The sequence below is a fragment of the Ammospiza nelsoni genome, chromosome 11, assembly GCF_027579445.1.
Source record: "Ammospiza nelsoni isolate bAmmNel1 chromosome 11, bAmmNel1.pri, whole genome shotgun sequence".
NCBI classification, from domain to species: Eukaryota; Metazoa; Chordata; class Aves; order Passeriformes; family Passerellidae; genus Ammospiza; species Ammospiza nelsoni.
In genome coordinates this window covers 19,613,274-19,634,863 of record NC_080643.1, presented here as the reverse complement: position 1 = coordinate 19,634,863, position 21,590 = coordinate 19,613,274, and the positions used below count along the sequence as shown (strand labels likewise).

Sequence of the window (21,590 nt, the reverse complement as noted above, 5' to 3'; positions counted from 1 at the left end):
CTTTAAAAGACATTTGGATGCTCAGACTCACTATGGCAGAGTGGAGCTGTGTCATTTCCTTACCTGAGATGTGGAGCAATAATTACACAGGTTGTAGAACTTAACAAATTGTCTCGTTGCAGGCAGTGTGAAATGCTAATCCGTGAAATGACTCAGCCCTCATTCATCATTTCATACCATATAAATCCAGTTTATAATGTTCAACAAGATGCAAGTCAGACAACAGAACAGAACCCCAGCAGTCTTGTCCCTGGCAAACCAAAGGCAAATCTTGGTAAATAAAGCCAGCTCGTTAATGATAAACTACTATTAATTAGCATTCTTGAACCAGCTCTTGAGGAGAGAGATGAATGAGCAGATCTGGAGCCAAGGCAATAATGACTTTGTGTTTGTGTAACTACATCAGCTCTTAGAAGGTCTGAGATGCTTCTGGCACAGAACTGACCCAGCAGTGATAAATGAGCAGCAAGGAGCAGATTTGCTTCCCTGGGCTGAATCACCTGGGCCTGTGCAGCTGAGCATTGCACTCCTCTGGCTGTCCGCAAACAAGGACCTAGAACTTTACCCTGAGCAGCTGCACAAGAACAGCCTCGCTTAAAGAAACTTGTCCAAGTGTGGAACTCTCCAGTTTTTCCAGTTCTGGGCTCCTGTCACCACCACTTTTTGCTCACACAGGTTGGTGGTACCCTGAGACATTGATGGAGCCTGAGGGTTGGCATGCTGTGATGGAAACACACTACAGGTCCTGCTGGGCACAGAAAAGCAGCAACTTCCCAAGATCTGGAGCCATGGATTCATCTCTGATGTGGAATAAGGTTTCTGTGATGGATATGATGACATCCTTAATGCCTAAGATAAAGGGTGTACAACAGACAAGGCTAAATTTACAATGGCTGCCCATCACCTCTTGTAATAAGACAAAAATTACACTGTCTTCTGAAATCCTGTGTAGGTTTTTAGGAGTTACAGGTAAAAGTATCTATAAATATGGTACAGCTATATGAAGTATAATATAGGAGGTAATGAGTATTTTGTTCAGGTATTAAATGACTTTTTGAGAAACAGAAAAATCTCTGTAACTCTATTTTGACTTTTTTTTGGTTGAAACCAGCCTTCCTCCAGAGATGACTGAAAGCCCAGGTGAGATTTCACAGGATTCTGTGCACAAACCCTTTTGGAGGATTTGGAAATCACAGCAGCACTAACAGTTACTACACAGCACACCTGATTTAGAAAGTGTGTTTTGCCTCAACACCTGTCCTAAAGCAGTGCCTTCATTGCTGCTGGAGTTTCAGAGCATTTGCAATGCACAGCCTGCCCAAAGCAGGAGCTCAGTGCAGAAAAGGGCTCACAAGAAAGGGCAGGTTGGCCACATTTCCCTGGGACAGCTCCAAGGTGCCTTTGTAACGTGACCCTTTATTAATGACAGAAACAGAGTCCTGAGGTTAACCAATCTGCCACTTAAACAGAACTGCAGTTTGTGTTATCTGTAACTGAAGAAGGTCATGGGATCTCTCGTTTGCAGTGGGACTCTGCAGTGCCAACACATTAGCATCAGAGCCCTGGCCAGGCATACAGAGCAGCCTGTGAGAGCAGCCCAGGGAACAGGCTGCCTCTGCTCCTGAGCCCACTGGCGCTGCTGAAACAGCCAAAACAGCCCTGCTCTTGTTGCCAGCCTCAATGGGCTTGAGAAAGTGTCAGAGGAGCCTCGGCAGGGCCAGGAGGGGCAGGGACAGGAGGGATGGTGGTGCCAGTGGAGCCTCGGGCAGGGACAGGAGGGATGCTGGTGCCAAGGGGCAGCTGAGCCCCAGGGCGGGCAGGACTGAGCAGGGTCTCCTGGACAGGACTGAGCAGGATCTCACCTGTTCCTGCTTCCAGGAACACACAACTGGCTAAGCCTGGAGGAAAAGCACTCCTGAGAGGGTGGAAAAGAGAACCAATTTATTTGAGAGCAATGAATTTAAGTGCTTTTGCCCTTTCTTAACAAGACTGCTTAAGAAGAAGAAAAAAGGGAGAAAGCAAAGTCTTCTCTCCTCCTCCCCCTGCAAAATCCTACATGCCCTTTTGGCAGAGATCCATCATTCACTTAACGTGTCCTGCTGAAATCAATTCATGTGTCAGGGTTTGGAGAGCTAGAACAAAATTTGTTTGCTGATCCCATCCACAGATCACTCAAGAGGATTCGTAAAGATTGGCAAAAATACCCACAAACCTGTTCAATTTGCTGTGTAAAGCAATGCATTAGGGAATGACAGGTTCCAGCAGGGAGGGGGAAGTCTGATTGTACAAACCAGTTGGTCAAAGTCCACAAGCACCTTGAAGCACATGCAATTACATGAAAGGGGATTTGCCTCCTTTGGGGATGGAAGAAAATGGACTTTACAGTGCCAATGTGCCCTGCTGAGTGAGACAGGGAGGGCATGAGGAGCTGCTCTGGGGCCTGGGGCTGTGACACCACAGGGTGGGGGGGTCACACAGCCCATGGGAGGAGCAGGGCCCTTGGCCATGTACTCTGAGCCAAAGCCAGATCCATGTCCCTGCTGTCCATGGGGTTTGGTAGCACTCCTACTTCCACATTTAATCATGTGGAGAGAAATCAGCACTGCATAACCTCTGCAGGGCAACTCTGGAGGATTTTCTCCTGCAGCTCCTATACTTCACAGGCCTGTGAAATGGCTCCTGGTCTGGGATTCCCTGGTGTCTGTCTGGGCAGCAGTGGAATCTGAGAGTCAGGGCTGTCCTGAGTTGGGAGGACCTGCACGGATCACTGAGCCAACTCTTAATGCACATCCCCACAGCTCCTGTTCCACTCTCCAGCTCAGAGCCAAGCAAGAAACATCCAAGGGCCTGTGAGGGCTGAGGAGGAGTTCTAGGGCCCAGGGCTGCTCCTCTCCTGCTGGGCTGCTGGGAGCATCCTGCTCTTGCAACAGATGCAAGGAGGACCTTGCTTGCTGAAGTTATTCTTAATTCAAATGCAATTAGCTGCATGGAGCAGCAAGTGGCTTTCTCCCATCTCCCATGTGAATCAAAAGGAGTGCTGTGGTGATGCTGTAGTTGGTCAGCAGTGCTCAGGTGCTCACCCAACAGCAGCCTCTCACTTTGCTGGCTTCACAGGGTGCAGCTTTGTGCAGAGCGGGAGGCTGGGAGGGCAGAACTCTCCTGATTGTAGCCGAGCCCACAGCAGGTGCATTAACCCAGCCAGAGCTGCTGTGCTGCTCTGCAGCTCCCTGTGTGCAGCTCCTGTGGTAAATAGTGTGGGCCATGATGTCACTCCTGCTTAAAGCAATTTGTTGAGTTGTAAATACCAATCAATTCCTGTGACTGAATCCTGTGACCTTGGGTGTAATCCATGACAATGCTGACTTTAATGTATTTTCTAGCCTTAGCAAAACTACTTTTAGCTGCCCTTTCCCATTTAGTTCCCATGTCACTAATAAAATACTGAGAGAATGATATTCACCTCTTCTGCCAATTTTAACCGGAAACGATTCTGACTAAGGAATATTAAATGTTGCACATTGACAGATCTGATCTCTGCTCATCACTGGTGGGGTCAGCAGCCTCTCCTCAGCCTTTTCTCAAAGCCAGGCATGCTTTGCAGCCCAGGGTCACTTGACCAGTTTCAAACTCAAATTAAAGGGCTTTTAGTTTATACCCAGAGGAGGAGGGGGTATGTGATCCCTGTGGGGGTAAGACTCCTCCAACTTGAGAACTTCCTTCTTTGAGCCCAGTGTCTCCTTCCTGCCTCTCCTGCCCTCCACCAAGCTTGCATGCAGACATTTCTGACAATGATCGGTATTTGTTTCCTAAAGCAGGAAAATTACTGCCCAGACTGGAGGGGTTCAATAGGGTTTGGAAGGGTGGTTTGGGGAGGATGATTGAGGACAGGACACACAAACTCTCTGACAGGAAGGAAATTTGCACTCAGAGGATTGCAGTGGTGCAGGCCCCTGTGCTCTGAGTGAGCTGCTGTCACACAGAGCTGGGCAGGTTCCTGTGGCTCAGGATGCTGAGCTCTGACTCCCTGCAGCACCCTGGGTGTGAGGGAGGGACAGAGCTCAGAGGCAGAATGTGATCTGCCAAAATTTCTTGTCTTTCTGTGATGACATGAGGAATCTTTGCACATTTGGCTTTTCTTCTAGAGCTGTGACAGGAGCACAGGCACAGCCAGCAGCAGATGCAGCCTTGTGGGATTCTAAATCCCTGCAGTCCCCATGGAGATTTTACACTTGTAATTCTCACTTCTGGCTCGAACAGCTTTGCTGGCTGCAGCAGAAACCCTCATTGTTGCAGTCAGGGTGGCAGCTGGGTGCTGCAGAGCTGTGTCTCATCACTGCCTGTGCTGCTGCTCTGCTCCACATCCCCAGCAGCCCTGCCTGGCCCTGCAAGAGCTGCTGCTGCCCTGGGCAGGGCCCTGGGGTGTGCCTGAGGGCCTGCAGGGCTCGCAGCTGCTGGGAGCTCGCTCCCCAGAACCTGAACTTCACATACACAGTGCGCGCTGGCTGCCATTTCAATTCGATCAATATTCAGTTAAAAAACAAATAGAAAGCTTTTTAAATCGGTGATGTAAGGGAATGTTGGTTCAAGGAAGTAATTACATATTATGTAGAAAAAGTCAATTTAAGTCCTCAATAATTTACTTAAGTGATTTACTTGACTGATGTGTTGTCTTGACCCAGCAGGGCAGAGTGACAGACACTCAGCTGTGGCAGAGCTCCAGCAGAGCCAGCCCTTGTTCCCATCCAACATAAATCACCAGCCACTGTCTTGTTCCAGGTGTACACAGGTGCTATTTAAAACAAAAAAAAAGGTGATAAATTTTATGTTTGTAAACATAACTCTGTCAAAACTAATCCTGTTTCTGGCAGATGAAGATGTTATCCATACCTCTTGCTCAGGCAATATCCATTTTCAGGAAATAAAGTTCCTAGTGTATAATTAGCTGAAATTGGCTGCCATTAGGGCAGTGGGGGTCCCTGGTGGGTTTAACTGGATGGCTGGAAGAGAGCTGCCCTCTGCCAGTGCTGCACAGAGCCCTGGGGACAGTGACAGGGTGGCTGCTGGTGGCCTGCTGGGGCTCAGGACCCCCTGCCTTCTCACGGCAGTGATTTTTAAGGATGCTCTTTGGACTCTTCCCAATTCCATTCCATGCATGTGGAAGACAGAGATTGCCATTTGTAGCCATGACAACAATGCTGGCAGGGCTGCTGTTCCCTGCTGGCTGTACCTGAGACACAAGGAGCCTTTTAAAAATTACCTCTGGTGCTGTGCTCATCCCTTAAAGCTGGCAGTGAGCTCTGGCCCTGGGGAAACGAACCCTGGGTGACTGTGCTGAGCTCTGAGCCTGGTCCTGAACTGCACCAAGCCTCAAAGACAGCACCCAGTCCCAAAAGCTCACTCCAGGTAGACTGAGAGCAGCTGAAATCCCAGTTCAGGGTCACACAGAAATATCTGCACAGAAATAGTGCTCCTGGGTGAAGCTGTATGATCCAACATATTCAAAAGCTTCAGGCAGCCCATTAGTCCCCTGTTATAGCCCTGTTCCCCTGTTCCTTGCTGCCTTGAGTGCTTGTAGCAGCAGCTACAACAAAGCAAATAAAACCCCACTAAAAATGCCCACAAAAGACCCCAAAACTACTCCTCACCTGCACTGCCTTGAAAATTATTGGAAATTGAATATAATTGAAAATAATTGAAAATTATTGGAATGTGATTTAACTAATGCTACTCCATCATGTGATTCAACTAATGCTACTAGTTTGACCCTGGTTTGTGTGATGTCCCTGGAATTCCCATGGACTGAAGGTCACCAGCTCCAGGAAGAATCTCTGGGAGAAGCAGGCTCAGACCCACGGGGGGAACCAGACTGATGGCAGCTGGACAGGGCAGTGGTGAGCAGCAAAACAGGGCTGAATCCTTCATTAAACCCCATGGATTTGCAGTTATAACATGAAACTGGGGCAGATAGAACCCAGGACATCACTGTGGGGAGGGGACCCCAGCGTGTGTTCAGAGTGTAGCAAAAAATGGCTCCTAGCAACTTTTCACATATATTCTTCCAGTAATAAGTAGCTTAACAAATCTTGAGCTTGGTGATGTAACAAGATCATTAGATCAGCATTTGGGACCTATTTACTGTGACAGGAAAACAATACACCTATGATCTATTGTGGGCTGGGCTGAGATTTCCAACTCCAACAGTAAATATGGTTGATAAATTAAATTACCGTGGTAGTCTTGACATAGTACTAGTAGTTTGTGTATTGCAGCTCCAACCAGGTGTTGAATTTCATTCTCAAAGAATTAACCTGAACTTCAGCCCTCTCAGGTCTTCAGTCTCTTGGTAAAGCCTATAAATACCACAGACAAGGCTTATGTCATTAGCCTCTTAATGTTATAAACATTTAATGAAGTTAAATTTGAAGTACAACACATTGTAAAATCGATCTGATCTTGTTGGGGAGACAAAGGGAAGAAAATTGTTTGAGTCATTTGGAAAACAAATTAAGAATTACATTCACTTAACTTTGAAGTGGATGAAAAATTATGGCCAAGATGGATAGAGGCATTGTGCTCCAAAGGCAGCGAGGGCTGGAGCAGGGATTCTCTCTCACAGGAGGATGCTCCTGACACAGATTAGCAGCACCCTGCGTGGCAGGCAGCCCCCATCAATCACTGGGCCGTGGCAGGCTGAGCTTTCCTAGGAACTGGAGGAATTTCACTCCAAATGGTGCAGCTCAGGCTCCTCTCCCTGCAAGCAGCCCCTCCAGCAGCCTCAGGGCACAGCTCTGCACTGTTCCCTCCAGGGCTGCTCCTGTTTCCAGGGATGCTCACCTGCCCCCAGCACAGCCCCCAAACACGGGGCTGCCTTGTCTGAGGGCAGGACAGAGCCATTCCTGCTGCAAATGCTCCCTGGAATTGCCTGGCTAAGGAATAGGGGGCTGAGGCTCTCCAGCCTGTCCTGCAGTGGGGCTGAGGGGCTGTGCTGGAGCCAGCTCCGTGCCCTGCCATGGGTCACCAGCACCCAGGGGCTCCTCCAAGTGCTAAGCAGGCAGGAAAGAAATAAATAAAAATAAATAAACCCCTATTAGTGAAGGTTTACTGTGTAAAACTCCAAGACAATGAACAGGAAAAAGTGAAGGGCAGCAGACGTGTTAAAATGCTGCTCGGAGGAAAGTGTATTTGTTCTTTCTTTTTAAAACTCATTATTTATTTTCTCTATTCTTCAGACCTAATGTCTCACTAATGAATTCCAGGGGGATTTTTGAATCATGGTGATATCATGGGTTAAACCCCTTCTCTACTTTTTGAATGTAAATTCTTTTTGACATTCTTAGTTATTGCAGAGCATTGACTTCTTTCCTACAACAAAACCAAACGCTCTTTGGTTTTGCATAGTTAACATTTTGCTAATGGGTAGCCAAGATTCTCTCAGCAGCTCAACAACATTTTCTAAAGCACACTGGCGTTGTTGTAGCAACTGGTGGCTGATCTGTGAATAAAGCAGATGTCATTGTGACAGGATAAAGGGAGAATAATCTATCACCCGGCCACTGCCACTCCTGCCCAAACAAGTCATCAAAATGACAACTTTGATGTGTAGCCATGAATTCAGGGCTGTGTATCCCCTCATCTCATCTCGTTATTATATCAACCAAGGGTATGTTACAAACACCAGGAGTTTCCCAGCCCTGTCCCTTGTCTTTGTGAGCCAGTGCAGCCTGGATGTGCCGAGGCACTGACGGTTTGCCAGCTTCCTTTTGGGCTCTGATTGATTTTGCACTGTCGTCCAAGCTGCTCTGGCCTAAATAAACACAATATATATTCTGGGATGCTTTTTTTCTTTACTGTTTAATCTGAATGCAGCTCATGTGGGTCACTACTAAAAATGGGCAGGCATCAAAATATTCTGACAGGTGCCCGAGCTGAGCACAAAAGGAGAGACAGCAGCAGATAAATTGCCTTTTTAACTTCTCAGAAAGGCTTTAATAAATTTATTTTTTGTTTTAGCTTCTGTTCTAATTCTCATAATTTGTACTTAGTTGGTACAATCATTGACCCCAGTGAGTCATCTCGCATCCCCTCTTTTGGTGGCAGCAAACACCATGTGTTTTAACGCTGTCCTATTAAACGCTTTCCAGTAGAATATTCCCTAACTTTTTCTATGTCTCCAGTGCTGGGGAATCAGAGCAATGTGCCCCTGCTTTGTGGAGACTTGGAGCTGAGTTTCAGCTTGCCAGAGGCTGTTTGTTCCCTCTGTGGAACTGCTGTCCACATCCCCTCCCTCCCAAAGCCTGCTCTGCCATCCCCTTTGCTATCTCCCAGCTTTGCTGATCACTTGACTCGAGGAGACAAAACATGAGAGCAGGTTCCTTCCATTTCCCCGGTGCATGACTCATACTTAATGTGGAGGTTATATTAATTACTGTGTGCTCAGCATTTAATGAGCCTGGGAAGGAGTTTCCTCTCCTCAGCTCCCCAGAACACACAGGGAAATCACTGCATGAGTGAATGCATTCCCCAAACCCTCAAATCTGGATATGTATTTTGTACAAGGAGACAAATCAGTCATTGCTCGAGTTCCTTTACAAAAGGGATGGCAGAAGCTGAGAAATCTGGGCCATAGTGCTGTTTCTCTCACAGGCTGCCTTTGTGCCCACTGGCCAACCCTCTGGGGCTCTGTCTCCTGATTTCCTGTCTGTTTGTAGGGACAATAGTCGCTGCCTGGGACCAGGCTCAGCTCAGAACTTTTGTACAACTGGACATCACAGCATTAGAGAAGGCCAAGAGGAATTATCCTGAGGTTTTTTTAATATGTGGAAAATACTTTTCTTTTTTTTTTTTTTTAATAAATGACCTATCTTCCAGTCCTGTGCGATGACATTATGCTCTAACATGACTGCCTTTACTGCTTCTGTGTCTTTCTCCATTGACTTCTTTCTCAAGGTGATGGGTATTTAACATCCTCTGTGGGATTTTTTGCTAAAAATACACTGTATGTGATGTCCATAGTGCATATTTCCATGTGTACAAGAAAAGTTGCTAGGTAAAAACTTTTGTGTGAGACACAACTCACAAAACAGGTTTCTTGCTGGTTCCAGGGAACAGATACTTCGGATTTGGCTTGATGTGAATGAAGTTGCTCTATGGGCTGTGCAGCAGCAGGCAGGCTCAGCTTTGCTGCACTCTGCCCGTGCTGCTGAGCCCGTCCTGTTCTCTGCTGTGCCTTCCATGCATTGATTTGTCCAGGCCTTTTCCTTCTGAGGCTTTTCCTCTGTACTGCAAAGCATTTCTGGAGTGCACCCTGTCTGTTACAGGCCATTCGTTTATTTATCTTACAAATAAATAAATAAATAAATAAATAAATAAATCTGTCTGCTTCTGTCTCCTAGTTAGAATCCTGGAACGTCCTAAATGGGAAGGGACCTGCAAGGGCCAACGAGTGCAGCCCCTGGCCCTGCACAGACACCCCAACAATCCCACCCCGGCTGTCCCTCAGTGTTGTCCCAATGCTCCTGGAGCTCTGGCAGCCTTGGGGACATGACCAAACCCAGGGGAGTCTGTTCAGGGCCCCAGCGGCCTCTGGGGGAAGAACCTTTCCCTGATGTCCACCCTGACCCTGCCCTGGGCCAGCTCCAGCTGTTCCCTGGGTGCTGTCCCTGTCCCAGAGCAGAGATTGGAGCTGCCCCTCAGGAGGGGCTGCAGCCCCTGGAGCTGTGACCTCAATCTTCCCTTCTCAAGCTGAGCAAACCAAGTGCCCTCAGACACTCTTTGTAGGGCCCCTCCACACCTTCCCCATGCTGTGTCCCTCCTTTGGACACTCTTTTTTATATTGCAGTGACCAAAACCTCAGACAATATTTGAGGGGAGGCCGCCCCAGCGCAGAGCAGAGAGGGACAATCCCCTCCCTGGCCCAGCTGGCCATGCTGGGCCTGGTGCCCCCAGAACAGTGATGTTCCCCCTGGCTGCCAGGCTGGGATGGCTCACATCCAGTTTCCCATCCACCCCCACCCTGCAGCTCAGACTTGGGGACTTTCTTGCTCCCTGGACTCCTTTGGTTACAGGTTGGGGACAAGGGACAGTATTGGTTAATGTGCACATTTGGGACATTCACAGTGCATACTTCCTTGTCTATTATAATGACAAATGTGAAAATATTGTCAGAAATAGTTATACAGCATCCTAATTTGAATTTGTGCATCCAGACTGCAGTCTGTAATGTTTCTCTGTTTAACAAATTGATTTTGAAGTGTGGTCAGTTAAAAAGTTTTGTAATCCTCAGGAGGGTTCATTGAGAGCCTTGTGCTATGTGGATTAGTAGCCATTATTTGCCTTTTCTAAGTTACTGTGTCCCCTTACAATAACTTTATCAAATGAACCATTTAAGAGTATATTTTAAGGATGTTTTCAGTTTAATTATCACTGTTGAAAGACATATCTCCATTAGCTTTGTGCATACGTGGCAAAGAAAACTTAATCATGAGCTGATTCATGTTTTATGTAAGTGTTTCTAGTACCAAGCTGAGTCAATTCAGGTTAGCTGTCCTTCTAGAAAGGCTGAGACGTAAAACCCTTAGAACTTACTTGGGAATCCTGAGGCAGAGCATCTCCATTTCCACAAACTGAGGTTCCACTACGGGATGGGGAAGGGAGATGACACAATAAACAGGTTCCCAGCTTGCAGCCAAGCTTTCCCCCTTCTGCTTCCCCTGCTGTCCCTGCCCCTGTGTTTCCCGTGCCCATCCAGGCTGTCCCTGTGCCCAGCGCTGCCCTGGCAGCACACATGAAAGGATGGATTTCCCTTTGAGGGCTGCATTGTCCGGCACTTGTGTGCATTTCAGCGCCTTTGCAGCTCCCTCCCCACGTAAAAACAGAGCTCCTCTATCCCCGAGCACAAAGCCCGAGCTGGTGTGGGGGAGGAATGTCCACACACCCGTAAATCTTCCCCCTTCTCCTGTTTATTCTCCGGGCCATTCAAGCCCTTTTAGCCAATGACCAATTAACTCCACAGTCATGGCACATCCTGATGGGCCCGATTTCTCCTGTCTAAGGTGACACAGCCAAATTTCTAAATACTTTCTAGTTGAATGCAGCATTTGGTTTTCCTTGCTCTTTAAATCATGGTTCCCAAACTGTTATTCCAGTTATTAAACAAATTGACAGCTTTTTTTTCCTTTTCTTCTCTCCATTTTCTCATCAGCAATATTGTAAAATAGAGGGAAAATGTGTACCAAATTGAATTCCTTGTGCATCCAGTTTTTTATTATTGTGAGTAAAACTGTTTAAACATATTTGTCCTTCAATAATTATTCTGCTAGCTGTACGTGGCACGTCACTGCATATGGAAATTTACAGGAAGCAGGAGTTTTGCACATTACTTTTCTATGGTAAAAACATGCTGCAAAAGTAATAACTTGTAAAGTAACTCTAATTAGTGAGGAAAACACAATTTTAACTATGATATGGTATTCACTATATCAAAGCCCACTACAAACTGGGGGGAAGATTCCAATATTAAATGTTAGACCTGAATTATTTAACCCTAATACAGAGTTATAATGAACATCCTTATGGTATGTGGCTGCATTTTAAATCTAGTTGTGTGGAATTGAGGAGGACTAAGAGCAGTAACTCAATGAAAATTGACAAGTCATAAGATTGAAAGTAAATTACATTAATAACTTTATTTTGATACCCCATTCTTGGACCTGAATTGAATAAAAATTCTATTTTGTGTTAAATGGCAGGCCTGCAAAGAAACTGTGCATTAACCCCTGATATACATTGCTAGGATTAGGAACTGCATGGGCTTGTGTTCTTAAATAATATATATACAAGGAATGAGTTAAAACCCAAGTCCTAACAGGTAGGTTGTCAAACTTTGCAGCATCTTTTGTGATGCTTCTGTTTCCCTTCTCATAAATTCTCGGTTTTCACAGTGCTGGGTGGGAGTTTGGCCTGAGGAGGACCAACACACAGGACAGAGGTGTCTCACCTGGCCCTGGTGGCACTTGCTGCTGTGCAGGGAGTTAGTGACACATTCCCATCATGATGCTTCATTAACTGGGGAGATCCTGCAGTCTGGAAGGAGCAGAGAACCTGATCTGTCACAGCTGATGTGCAATATCATCTGTAATGCTGGGCCACCTTTCTTACCCAGTGAAAAACAACATTAGAATTAGACATGGTTTTTTATCAGCCACAAATGAGTTAAGGAATGGGAACAGAACAATTCTAAATGCAGAGAAATATTTACTAGTCCAGTGTCTGAAGAAATCAGCAGTGATAAAAAGGAAATAAAGCAAAGGGAATGCAAAACAGCTTAGTTGGGCTCTGAAAAACAAGTGAGTAGTCTTTAAATTTGCCTCTTTAAACTCATCCAAATGTTTTTCTGTATTTTTGGGCTCTGGCCTTTGGAGGGGGGGGGGGGGAAAGAATAATGTAAATGCCAAAAGGAGCTGGACAAAAAGTAAGCTTTGTATCCTATCTATGAGAATCAGACGATGTGTGTCATGCAAGTTATTACAGTCCCAGTCTACAGTCCTGCCCTGATGAGAATCAGCTTTGACAGCAGCACAAAGCAGAGGTTTAACTGACAGCACACACAGCACATTTGCGAGTCATAACGCCACAGTTTAATGACTGACGCATGTGGGAAGCTAATTCGGATTTTTTTTTTTTTCTTGAATGGGATAAATGAGCATCCAGTTAATACCAATCATGAATTCAAGCCATGTGACAAAATTGATGCTACATACCCTGTTCTTGTTTTGCATATTCTGCAAACTGAGCTGCAGGAAAGGAGCCAGGAGAGAAAGTTCATCCTGCTTTCTGACACATCCACCAATTGCAGCTGAATGCATCCAGCTTGCTGCTGTTGTGTTCACAAACTAATTACCCTTTCTCTGTTAAATAGCCTAAGAATTACAAATTGTATGCCTGTTTTGAGAAAAAGTACAGGTTGAACAAGCAGACGTAGTATAAATAAAATATTTATATAAAAATAGTCTCTTACAAAATATACTCTCTTATCCTATGGTTGATTTTTCCAAAAGATGGAATTTTGTCTGGATTTTCTTATTTTTAGACATATTCCAAACAGGATTTTATTAATGTTTCTTTCTTTAATTGAAGAAAAAAAAAAAAAACACAAAAGGCAAAACTGGTAAAGATCTGTAACCCCTACCACTCCACTTTTGTTCCAGACAACTAGCAGCAAACAGGAGGAAACAAACAAAAACCCCCAAATACAGTGTGTTTGTGTATGTACATATATATAAAGACGCCAGCTTTTGTCCTTAAACATCCAGTACTGTAGAACGTATCCTGCAAGTCCAACTAATAGAAATACCCTAGTCAAGAATAATATGTACAGCTCCAGTGTTTCTTTGCTGATCCTACAAAATTATTCCACAAAGAAAGCCAGCTATCTACTTTAATTGCAGAATAGTTCCAGAAAGGTTGGTAAAGTTCTTCTTTTAATTAAATAAATTAATATTAGTTTTATCTGAATAAATTGTTAAATATTGTTATTATTATGCCCAAGTGTCCCAAATCCCTGTGCTAAAATCTGCAGCTCACACACACACGAGAAAGGCAGATAAAGCAGTGTCTACAGAACCCTTCCACAGTTCCTCTTGCTGCAGCAAGTGCTGTGACGTGGAAAGATGGGCAAGACCAGCAGAAGCTTCTCACGAGTGTGGATAAATCTGTGTATCCACACACTGCCAGGGCAATTCACGGGGAGGCTCTGTCCATCCCATCCTGTGCAAAGCCCTTCTGTAGGGATTTCTCCCCTACCCCTCCCTGCTCCTCGTACACAGAGGTGTTTGAGCACCCCTTTCCCATACGAGAGCTGCTGCCAGCCCCAGAGATGCCTCCCCGGCCGGTGTCTCTGCAAGGCAGCCAGCGCTCCCTCCTCACTGAGGTGATCCTTTCCTCTCTCTTTCATGTCTCTGGTGGCCCGGGGAGGTGTTTGCTTGTTTTTGTTTCTTGGCTGACTTTATAAGAGTCTGAAATGTGTATCCACATAAGCAATGAAAGGCGAGGAGAGAAGAGAGGGCTCCGTGGGTGAGCATCCCTTGGGGGAGAGCAGCTCTTCCCGCAGTTCCATCAGTGCATGTGCAAATGTATCCAGGCCGGGAGCGGCCGGGCAGGCTCACTTACAGGTGTACACCTCTGTCCTCTCGCTGCACGTGTTGCATTTCACGTAGCAGCACCAATGGAACTTGCAGTTGCACTGCCACACGCGGGAGTACTGGTGGGTGTTGTAGCCGCGGCCGCAGCACATGAGGTCGCAGCCGTTGGACTGCTGCGCCGTCTTGTTGCACATGCGGCCCTGCGTGCCCACGCTGCCCGTCACTGGGTCCTCCTCGCAGTAGTTGGGCGATTTCTCGATGTACACCAGGTCCGTGTCCATGGGCTTGCGGTACGAAAGCGGCTTCTTGATCTTGAGGAAGGTGGGGCGCTTGTTGCGGCTGGCCCTGACGGGCTCCACCTGCACGGCCTCGTTGTACTTGTCCTTGAGGATGTAGCCCAGCTCCCGGAACTTGGGCAGCGTTGTCCAGCAGGTTTTAGTGGTGCAGGACCCCGAGACCCCGTGGCACTTGCACTCCAACTTCATGTTTTCCTCCAGGATCTGTGGTCAGAAGAACAAAGAAGGATGCATTAATAGCAGGGCTGTCAGAGGGACACTGGCTGGGTGACGCTCAGGGATGGGTTTGCTGCCACCACGCACGGGGCACGCTGCTGTCCCAGGCAGCAAATGCTCATCAGTGTGAGCCAGTTCCGCCTGCAGAGCTGATTCCCTGCCTGCCCTGTGAGTTCAGCAGGGAGGACAACTCTGCCTAACTGCACAGCCGAGGGACCAAAGCTGGAATGGGACCCTCCTCAGGCACAGCTTTTCTCCAACAGGATTGCCCAGTGCCCGACTCTTTCCTTTGGAAGTTGTCAATCCTCATCTTCCCTTCCACCTTCACATCCCCTGAAACTCTGTCCCTGTATCTTCTCCTGCTGTTTACCAGCCCAGTCTTTGCCAAATAAACTGGAGTGCAGCTTAGTCCCCGCTCTGAGTCCTGGGCCCTGCAGCTGACCCCAAGCAGCAGTGACGTTGGGATATCGCAAGCAAACACACCTAATTCCGGCAGTTAATTTCCCACTGTCTTGTACTTGAAAGAGGCCACAATAATTTTGATGATGAAACTCTGCCTAGCCTGGCAGAGCCCAGCACTGGAAAGCCCAGGCAGAGGGATTATCAGGGCTCAGGGAGTGGTCACATCATTTTTCCCCTGAGAAAACCCAGCTGATCCATGCAGCTCCAAACCTGGGCAGCCAGTCAGTGATATGGAAATTGGAATTAACCCTTTGTTACAGCCTCTCCCTTCAGCTTGGGGTGTTTGGAAACAGCAGACACTGTCACTGGCCATTTTCAGCAGAAAACAGCAGCCTGCACTGAAGGAGCCAGGTCCAGCTCCTCAAGCCTAAATCCTCACTGTGAGCTGGGGGTGGCAAGGACAGAGCACTGACCCAGAGGAAGGTCCCTGCCCGTGGAAGGAGGGTCAGAATTAGATGAAATTTAATATCTCTTCCTATGCAAATCATTCCGTGGTTCTGTAATTTTTTGGTTCTATGAAATAGCTTTATTTTTATTTTAGTCTAGGAGCAGATTGTCAGCACATGTGGTTTGAAGACAGGATCACAACCCCCAAAAGCACAGGTCCAAGCCTTTGACACAAGTGAACTCAGCACATGCTAGGTCACATTTTGTGCTGCTGATTTTAAATCAGCTTTTCATGCAAACGATCTAATGACTGCCCTAAAACTCAGATGTGAGAAAATTCCATATTCTGATCTACATCTTAACTTCTGCTCAAGCTTTGCCTTTATCTTGTTATCTTGAGTTTCTCTCTCAGCCACTGCATACTTCTTTTATTGCTCACTCATTCATAAGGCAGGACACTTGGAAGATAGATGAGGAGATGGAAAAGGAGTTATAGCACAGAAACCGGAAAAATAACATAAATTCCTTTAGCCTCATTTGTACCTTTTTAAAAGCTCTCTTTTTTGAAATTGAAACTAGCCAGGGATACATTTCTCAACCCTGATTCAATCACTGCTCTTGTAGAAGGCCTGACATCCTGGTAAGATGTTCAAACTTGCAACAGAGTATTTCCAATCTGCCACGGGGATGCGCCAAATTGGCTTGGAACAGGAACACACAACACATGGTGTGCCACCTACCCGGGCAGGGCTGTGTCCCGGAGTGAAAATTGCCTTTTGGTTTGTTTCATTTCCATCCCAGCAGGGTCTGAGGGATGGGGGCTCCTTGGGAAGGGATGGGGGCTCAGGAAGGGATGGGGATCCTTGGGAAGGGATGGGGCTCCTTGGTAAGGGATGGGGCTCCTTGGGAAGGGATGGGGGCTCCTCAGGAAGGGATGGGGCTCCTCAGGGTGGCCTCGTGCCCTGGGCTGGACGCCAGCCCCAGCCCCAGCCCCGGCCAGGCCCTGCTCTGCAGCTCTCAGCCCAGCCTGGCCACAGGCACTCAGGGCTAAAAGGGCTTTCGAACAGAAGTTTGAGCAACACCAGCTGAGCCCCAGTGCTAGGGGCCCTTCCTAGAAGTCCGAAAACACCTGGAAGGGGATGGGAAGGAGAAAACAGGTGAGAAAGTTCTGCTTTATTGTTCTCTCACCCATTTATTGTTTCTGTATTTTCCTAAGGTTTACTGGCTCCCTCTCCCTTTCTCTCTGCTCTTGCCAGAGGTGCCAGAGGTTCCAAACTCTCTGCTGGAATCTCCCTGGCACATCTGCCTCACCTGTGTCCCCTCCAGACCTGCCTCCTCTAACCCACCCTCTCCACCTGGGGCTCACACCCCTCTTGTTGCTTCTGTCCTTGCACACAAACCCATCCTCCTCTCTGGGCTCTCAGGGCCGTGTCCTGCAAATCCAGCAGGGCTGAACTGGCTCCACAGCCTGCAGAAATGAGGCTGCACGGGACTGGAACTGCCTGGCCTCAGCAAAAGCAAACCTGCAGGGGTGATTTGATGGTTGTACTCTGATAGAGGTGCTCGGACTATTTGTTTTACATTAAAATGTGTGGATGGTGGTATTTTAATACTATTACATTATTCCAGTACCCTCTGATGAAACAGTGCCTGTAATATGGGATTCTTTGGGTAGGGACACAGACCAGTCTTTTCCTTGGTTTCTGTGAGCCAAAAGCAGAACCCTTCCCTTAAAAACTCTGTCTGTGTTAAAGCATTCTTCACCTTTTATTTCAGGATTTGTTTCTTTGAAGGAATTATGCAGCAGTTCATACTTTTTACATCAGATTTAAACTTTAGGTGTGTTACAGACTGACTTTTCCTAAAATGTAAGAGCATGGAGGGCACAAAATTTCAGATCCCATGTTTCTTACCAAATGACCATCTCCAGCTCCACCAGCCATGGAAAGTAAATCTGCATGCACCAGTGGGCGCTCTGAACTGGATCAAATGCAGACAAGGAGCTGCAGTTCTTTTAGCTTCGTCCACTTTTTCTTTGAGCTCCTACAGCAAACTGTCAGTACTTGTTTCTCCCTCTGTCTCCCTTTGCCATTTGCCTCTGGGAAATAGTTTGTGGGGAGAGCTGGGCTGGCTCTCCCTGCTGATGTTATCTCCAGATGCAGCACCTCTAGGCACTGCTATTGCTTGCTCTCCCCCTTTAGCTTTGCAGGGAATGTGTGGGATGGCCATGGCAGGGTGGCAGCAGCAGCCCAGGAGCTGCAGGGGCTGTCCCAGCTCTGTGGTTCTATAGCCTGGCAGGGGCTGTTCCAGCTCCATGTGGTTCTGCAGCCTGGCGGGGGCTGTTCCAGCTCCATGTGGTTCTGCAGCCTGGTGGGGCTGTTCCAGCTCCATGTGGTTCTGCAGCCTGGTGGGGCTGTTCCAGCTGTTCCAGCTGTTGCAGGCTCAGCCAGGGCTGTCCCACCCTGCTGGGGGGCCCATGGAGAGCTGGCTCTGTGCCTGGCATGCTCAGACACAGCACTCACACCCACACAGGGCTTCTCCCAGCCCAGAGTCTGTCCCCAGTCCCTTGGTGGTGTCAGTCTGTCCCCAGTGCTGGGCTCCCAGCACCAAAGCAGCTGAGCTTCCCAAGGATCCCACACCTTGGGTCAGGACTGCCCAGCCCCAGATCAGCCCCAGCTCTGCAGCCCTTGATGCCAAAGCTGTGCTCAAGGACCTGCATCTCACACCTGGAGATCATCCCACCTGCAGCAGGATTCCCATGGGATCAGTGCAGGGCCAGGCACCAGAATAACCCCAGCCCCAGGCTGCATCTGCAGCCCAGGTAATTAATTAGCAATTAGCGAGACACTGACTCCTGCCCACCAAGGCCATGGTCCTGCCTAATTTTGCCTGACATCAGAGTGCCTGTGTCAGGCAATTACTGTCTCCTGGAAATGTCTGCACACACACCTTCACTAAAGGTCAAGGAAAGTGTAAGTATTGGAAAATGAGTGAGATTTTCACTCCAGAGAAGAACATGGGAGGGCTTGGAGAGGGCCATGGGGAACTGCCCCTTTCAGCTGGTGGAAGGTGAGGATTGGTGATTGATATTATTACAGAGGCAATTGTGGCTCCTTAAATAAGACAAAGCTCCTCAAACTTTGGGAATAATGTTGAGATACATTATTAGTTTTGCTATTGGAAAGATTGATTGAATAAAAAAGAAGTTTTAAGCTAATAAAATAAAGCCATGCCTTATTTAGTCTTTCACCAAAATAAGGTGAGAACCAAATCATGTGTAGGGTGAGCCCAGGAATTGGCAAGGGCACTGGATGGATGTGTAGCGCTGACTGGACAGACAGCAGAAGGACCATGTCTCTTAAAGCTATTGGGAAACGTCTCTGCCACTTGTTTCATCCAAGTGTGAGATCCATCTCCAAAGGATGATACTGTTTAGGTAACTTGCAGGACTGTTCTAGCCCCAAAGCTCTGAAATCTGAGGGCAGTACAAGTAACACCTAGTGCTTTTTGATTGGGGAAAAAGAAAGAACAAGAGAGACCACAAAAAAAGAAACCCTGCTGTCAGAGGCAAATCCTATGGAATCTTTAAGAAATTGAGAAACTGCATAAAAACCACCCAAATGCAAGTTTAAAATTAGCAAAGGTATAGTTAAACAGGAAAGGTGGAAGCTATTCCCATCAGTGGATGGGCACTAGTTACAAGCACAGAGGTGCTATCAGATCTCTTCTGTGGGAACACATTTTGCACTGACTCCTCTGCAAACTGACTGGGATGAGCTTGGGAAGGATTGTGTCCCACAGAGTGACTCATTCCAGACAGCCTTTGATACCTCACCTCATGAAGATCTTATTAAGCACAGCCAAAAGATGTTTTTTCTCATGTTTTTGATAAGTAAATCCGTGCAAAAGAATATCTGAAGTCAGTATCAAACAACTTTGCTCCAGAACACCACGAGCTGTGACTCTCCCAGAAATCCTGCTACCCCAGGCAGGCTGAACCCTTTTTCTCATGACAAGAATTTTTGTGTTTTAAATAAAAAATGAGCAGGGAATCGCCACAGTGCATCAATCAAACCACCTTTGCACTTTCCTTGGAATTGGTGTCTCAGGAAAATTGGGCAACCTGCTGGTCACAGGGCTGCTTATGCAGGGAGCCAGGAGCATAAATAAATGCTGCAAACACCACAGCTGCCTGGGATTTCAGCACCTTCACTAAGGGATATCCTCTTTTAAAGAGCAGAAAAACTTTTTCCAGGTTGGAAGTCATGACACCCTGAAAAATGAAGGCCTCAGAAATTTTATTGAACTCTCATAAGTTCAATCTTTTTTTGTCCTATTTCTGACCTTTCTCTATGCCACCCAAAGCAGGAGATTCCTTTCATTTCTTGTGCGCCCTTTACAGGATTTCATATTTATTTTGTACTTTCTGCCCGAAATATTAGTTGCCCTTTACTTCATCTTTATAAAAAAATGATCGTACGTTGGAATTATCTTTGAAATGCAGCTTCTGTCTCCCGAGTGTGTCAAAGAAGCAAAGAACAAGTATTAGTGAGACTTTCTGCATGGTCCCAGTACTCACACAATGCTGCCAGCACATGCAAACAGAATGAGATGTGATCCTCTCTCCCTGGGCAGGTTGTGTTGTTTAAATCACAGAGCTGGAGCCCTCCAGGCTCTGCCTAACACTGAGCAGAATAGCAAATGAACGAGAGCAGGACCAGTAAAAGCTGAGAGGAATGCAGCAAAAAATATTTTCTCCTGCATATTTTTCTTATACTTCTGATAACCTCCGTGACTTGCTGTAGACTAAATCAATTTATCACCACTTCTGGGTGCAGAAAGTAAATTTCACAGAATGCCTTTATAGCTGTTATTTTTGAATAGCTGAATTTGGGACACAAAGGACATAACTGGTTTCAGGAGGTGAGATTTAATGAGATGGATTCTCACACCACCTAATTAATGCTCTTCTCAAACATAAGGCCTGGCCCTTGTTACCTTTTCTCAAGCTGTAAGATTGCTCTGTGCAATAAAACAAGGTGTCACAATGCCTCAGGGCCACAGAAACATTCAGGGGGAAAGCCCTCCCACACCATCCAGCCCCAGCTGTGTCTGATCCTCATCTTGTCCCCAGCTAGAGCCTGGGTGCCACATCCACAGTGTCCTTGGGCACCTCCAGGGATGGGAATCCAACCCTCCCTGGGCAGCCCTGCTGGAGTTTAACAATGCCTTCCACGGAGAAATTCCTCCTGAGAATTCAAATCTTCCTCAGCTTTCTGGCACTGAGGGGTCCTTCTAGGAGAGCACCTTATCTGCTCTGGGGATGCACTTCCACCCAAGCCCTTTGGTTTCACAAAAGTAACTGTGCCCCTGGGGCCAGGCCCTCCTGCCTCAGGTGTCCCCAGGTGCTCCCTCTCCTCTCCTCTCCTCTCCTCTCCTCTCCTCTCCTCTCCTCTCCTCTCCTCTCCTCTCCTCTCCTCTCCTCTCCTCTCCTCTCCTCTCCTCTCCTCTCCTCTCCTCTCCTCTCCTCTCCTCTCCTCTCCTCTCCTCTCCTCTCCTCTCCTCTCCTCTCCTCTCCTCTCCTCTCCTCTCCTCTCCTCTCCTCTCCTCTCCTCTCCTCTCCTCTCCTCTCCTCTCCTCTCCTCTCCTCTCCTCTCCTCTCCTCTCCTCTCCTCTCCTCTCCTCTCCTCTCCTCTCCTCTCCTCTCCTCTCCTCTCCTCTCCTCTCCTCTCCTCTCCTCTCCTCTCCTCTCCTCTCCTCTCCTCTCCTCTCTCTCTTTGGCCATCAGAATGCAAACCAAAGACATTAATGCCCAAGCTGGAGCCTCAGATTGGGTTTCCCATGCTTTGCAAAATCCCTATTTTCTCTGTTTTCAGTGGTGCATGCAGTGCAAAACCTCCTCACCCACCCTTTCACAGGAAATGCTGTTAGAAAATTACAAATTTCAGCTGCAAATCCCCAAATTTAGGCTTAGGTAGGTTTTACATTAGGACAGAGTCAGAGAGCAGCATTTTCCCAGTTGGATGTAGCTGGGAAATGGGGGATCCTGGTGTGGCACTTTGTGTTTCTCAGCTGCTGATGACAAAGGCTT

General features: G+C 47.3%; 1 protein-coding gene across 1 annotated transcript in view; it reads right to left on the bottom strand.

The window, feature by feature from the left end:
* Nucleotides 1–13,104: 13,104 nt before the first annotated feature.
* The window catches only part of WNT7A (Wnt family member 7A), a 33,447-nt gene continuing 24,961 nt past the window's right edge, over nt 13,105–21,590 (bottom strand). Inside the window, exon 4 of the mRNA XM_059480271.1 lies at nt 13,105–14,638. Within this exon, the coding sequence (XP_059336254.1) occupies nt 14,159–14,638 (480 nt within the window). The 3' untranslated portion in view covers nt 13,105–14,158. The remainder of the gene's footprint in view (nt 14,639–21,590) is intronic.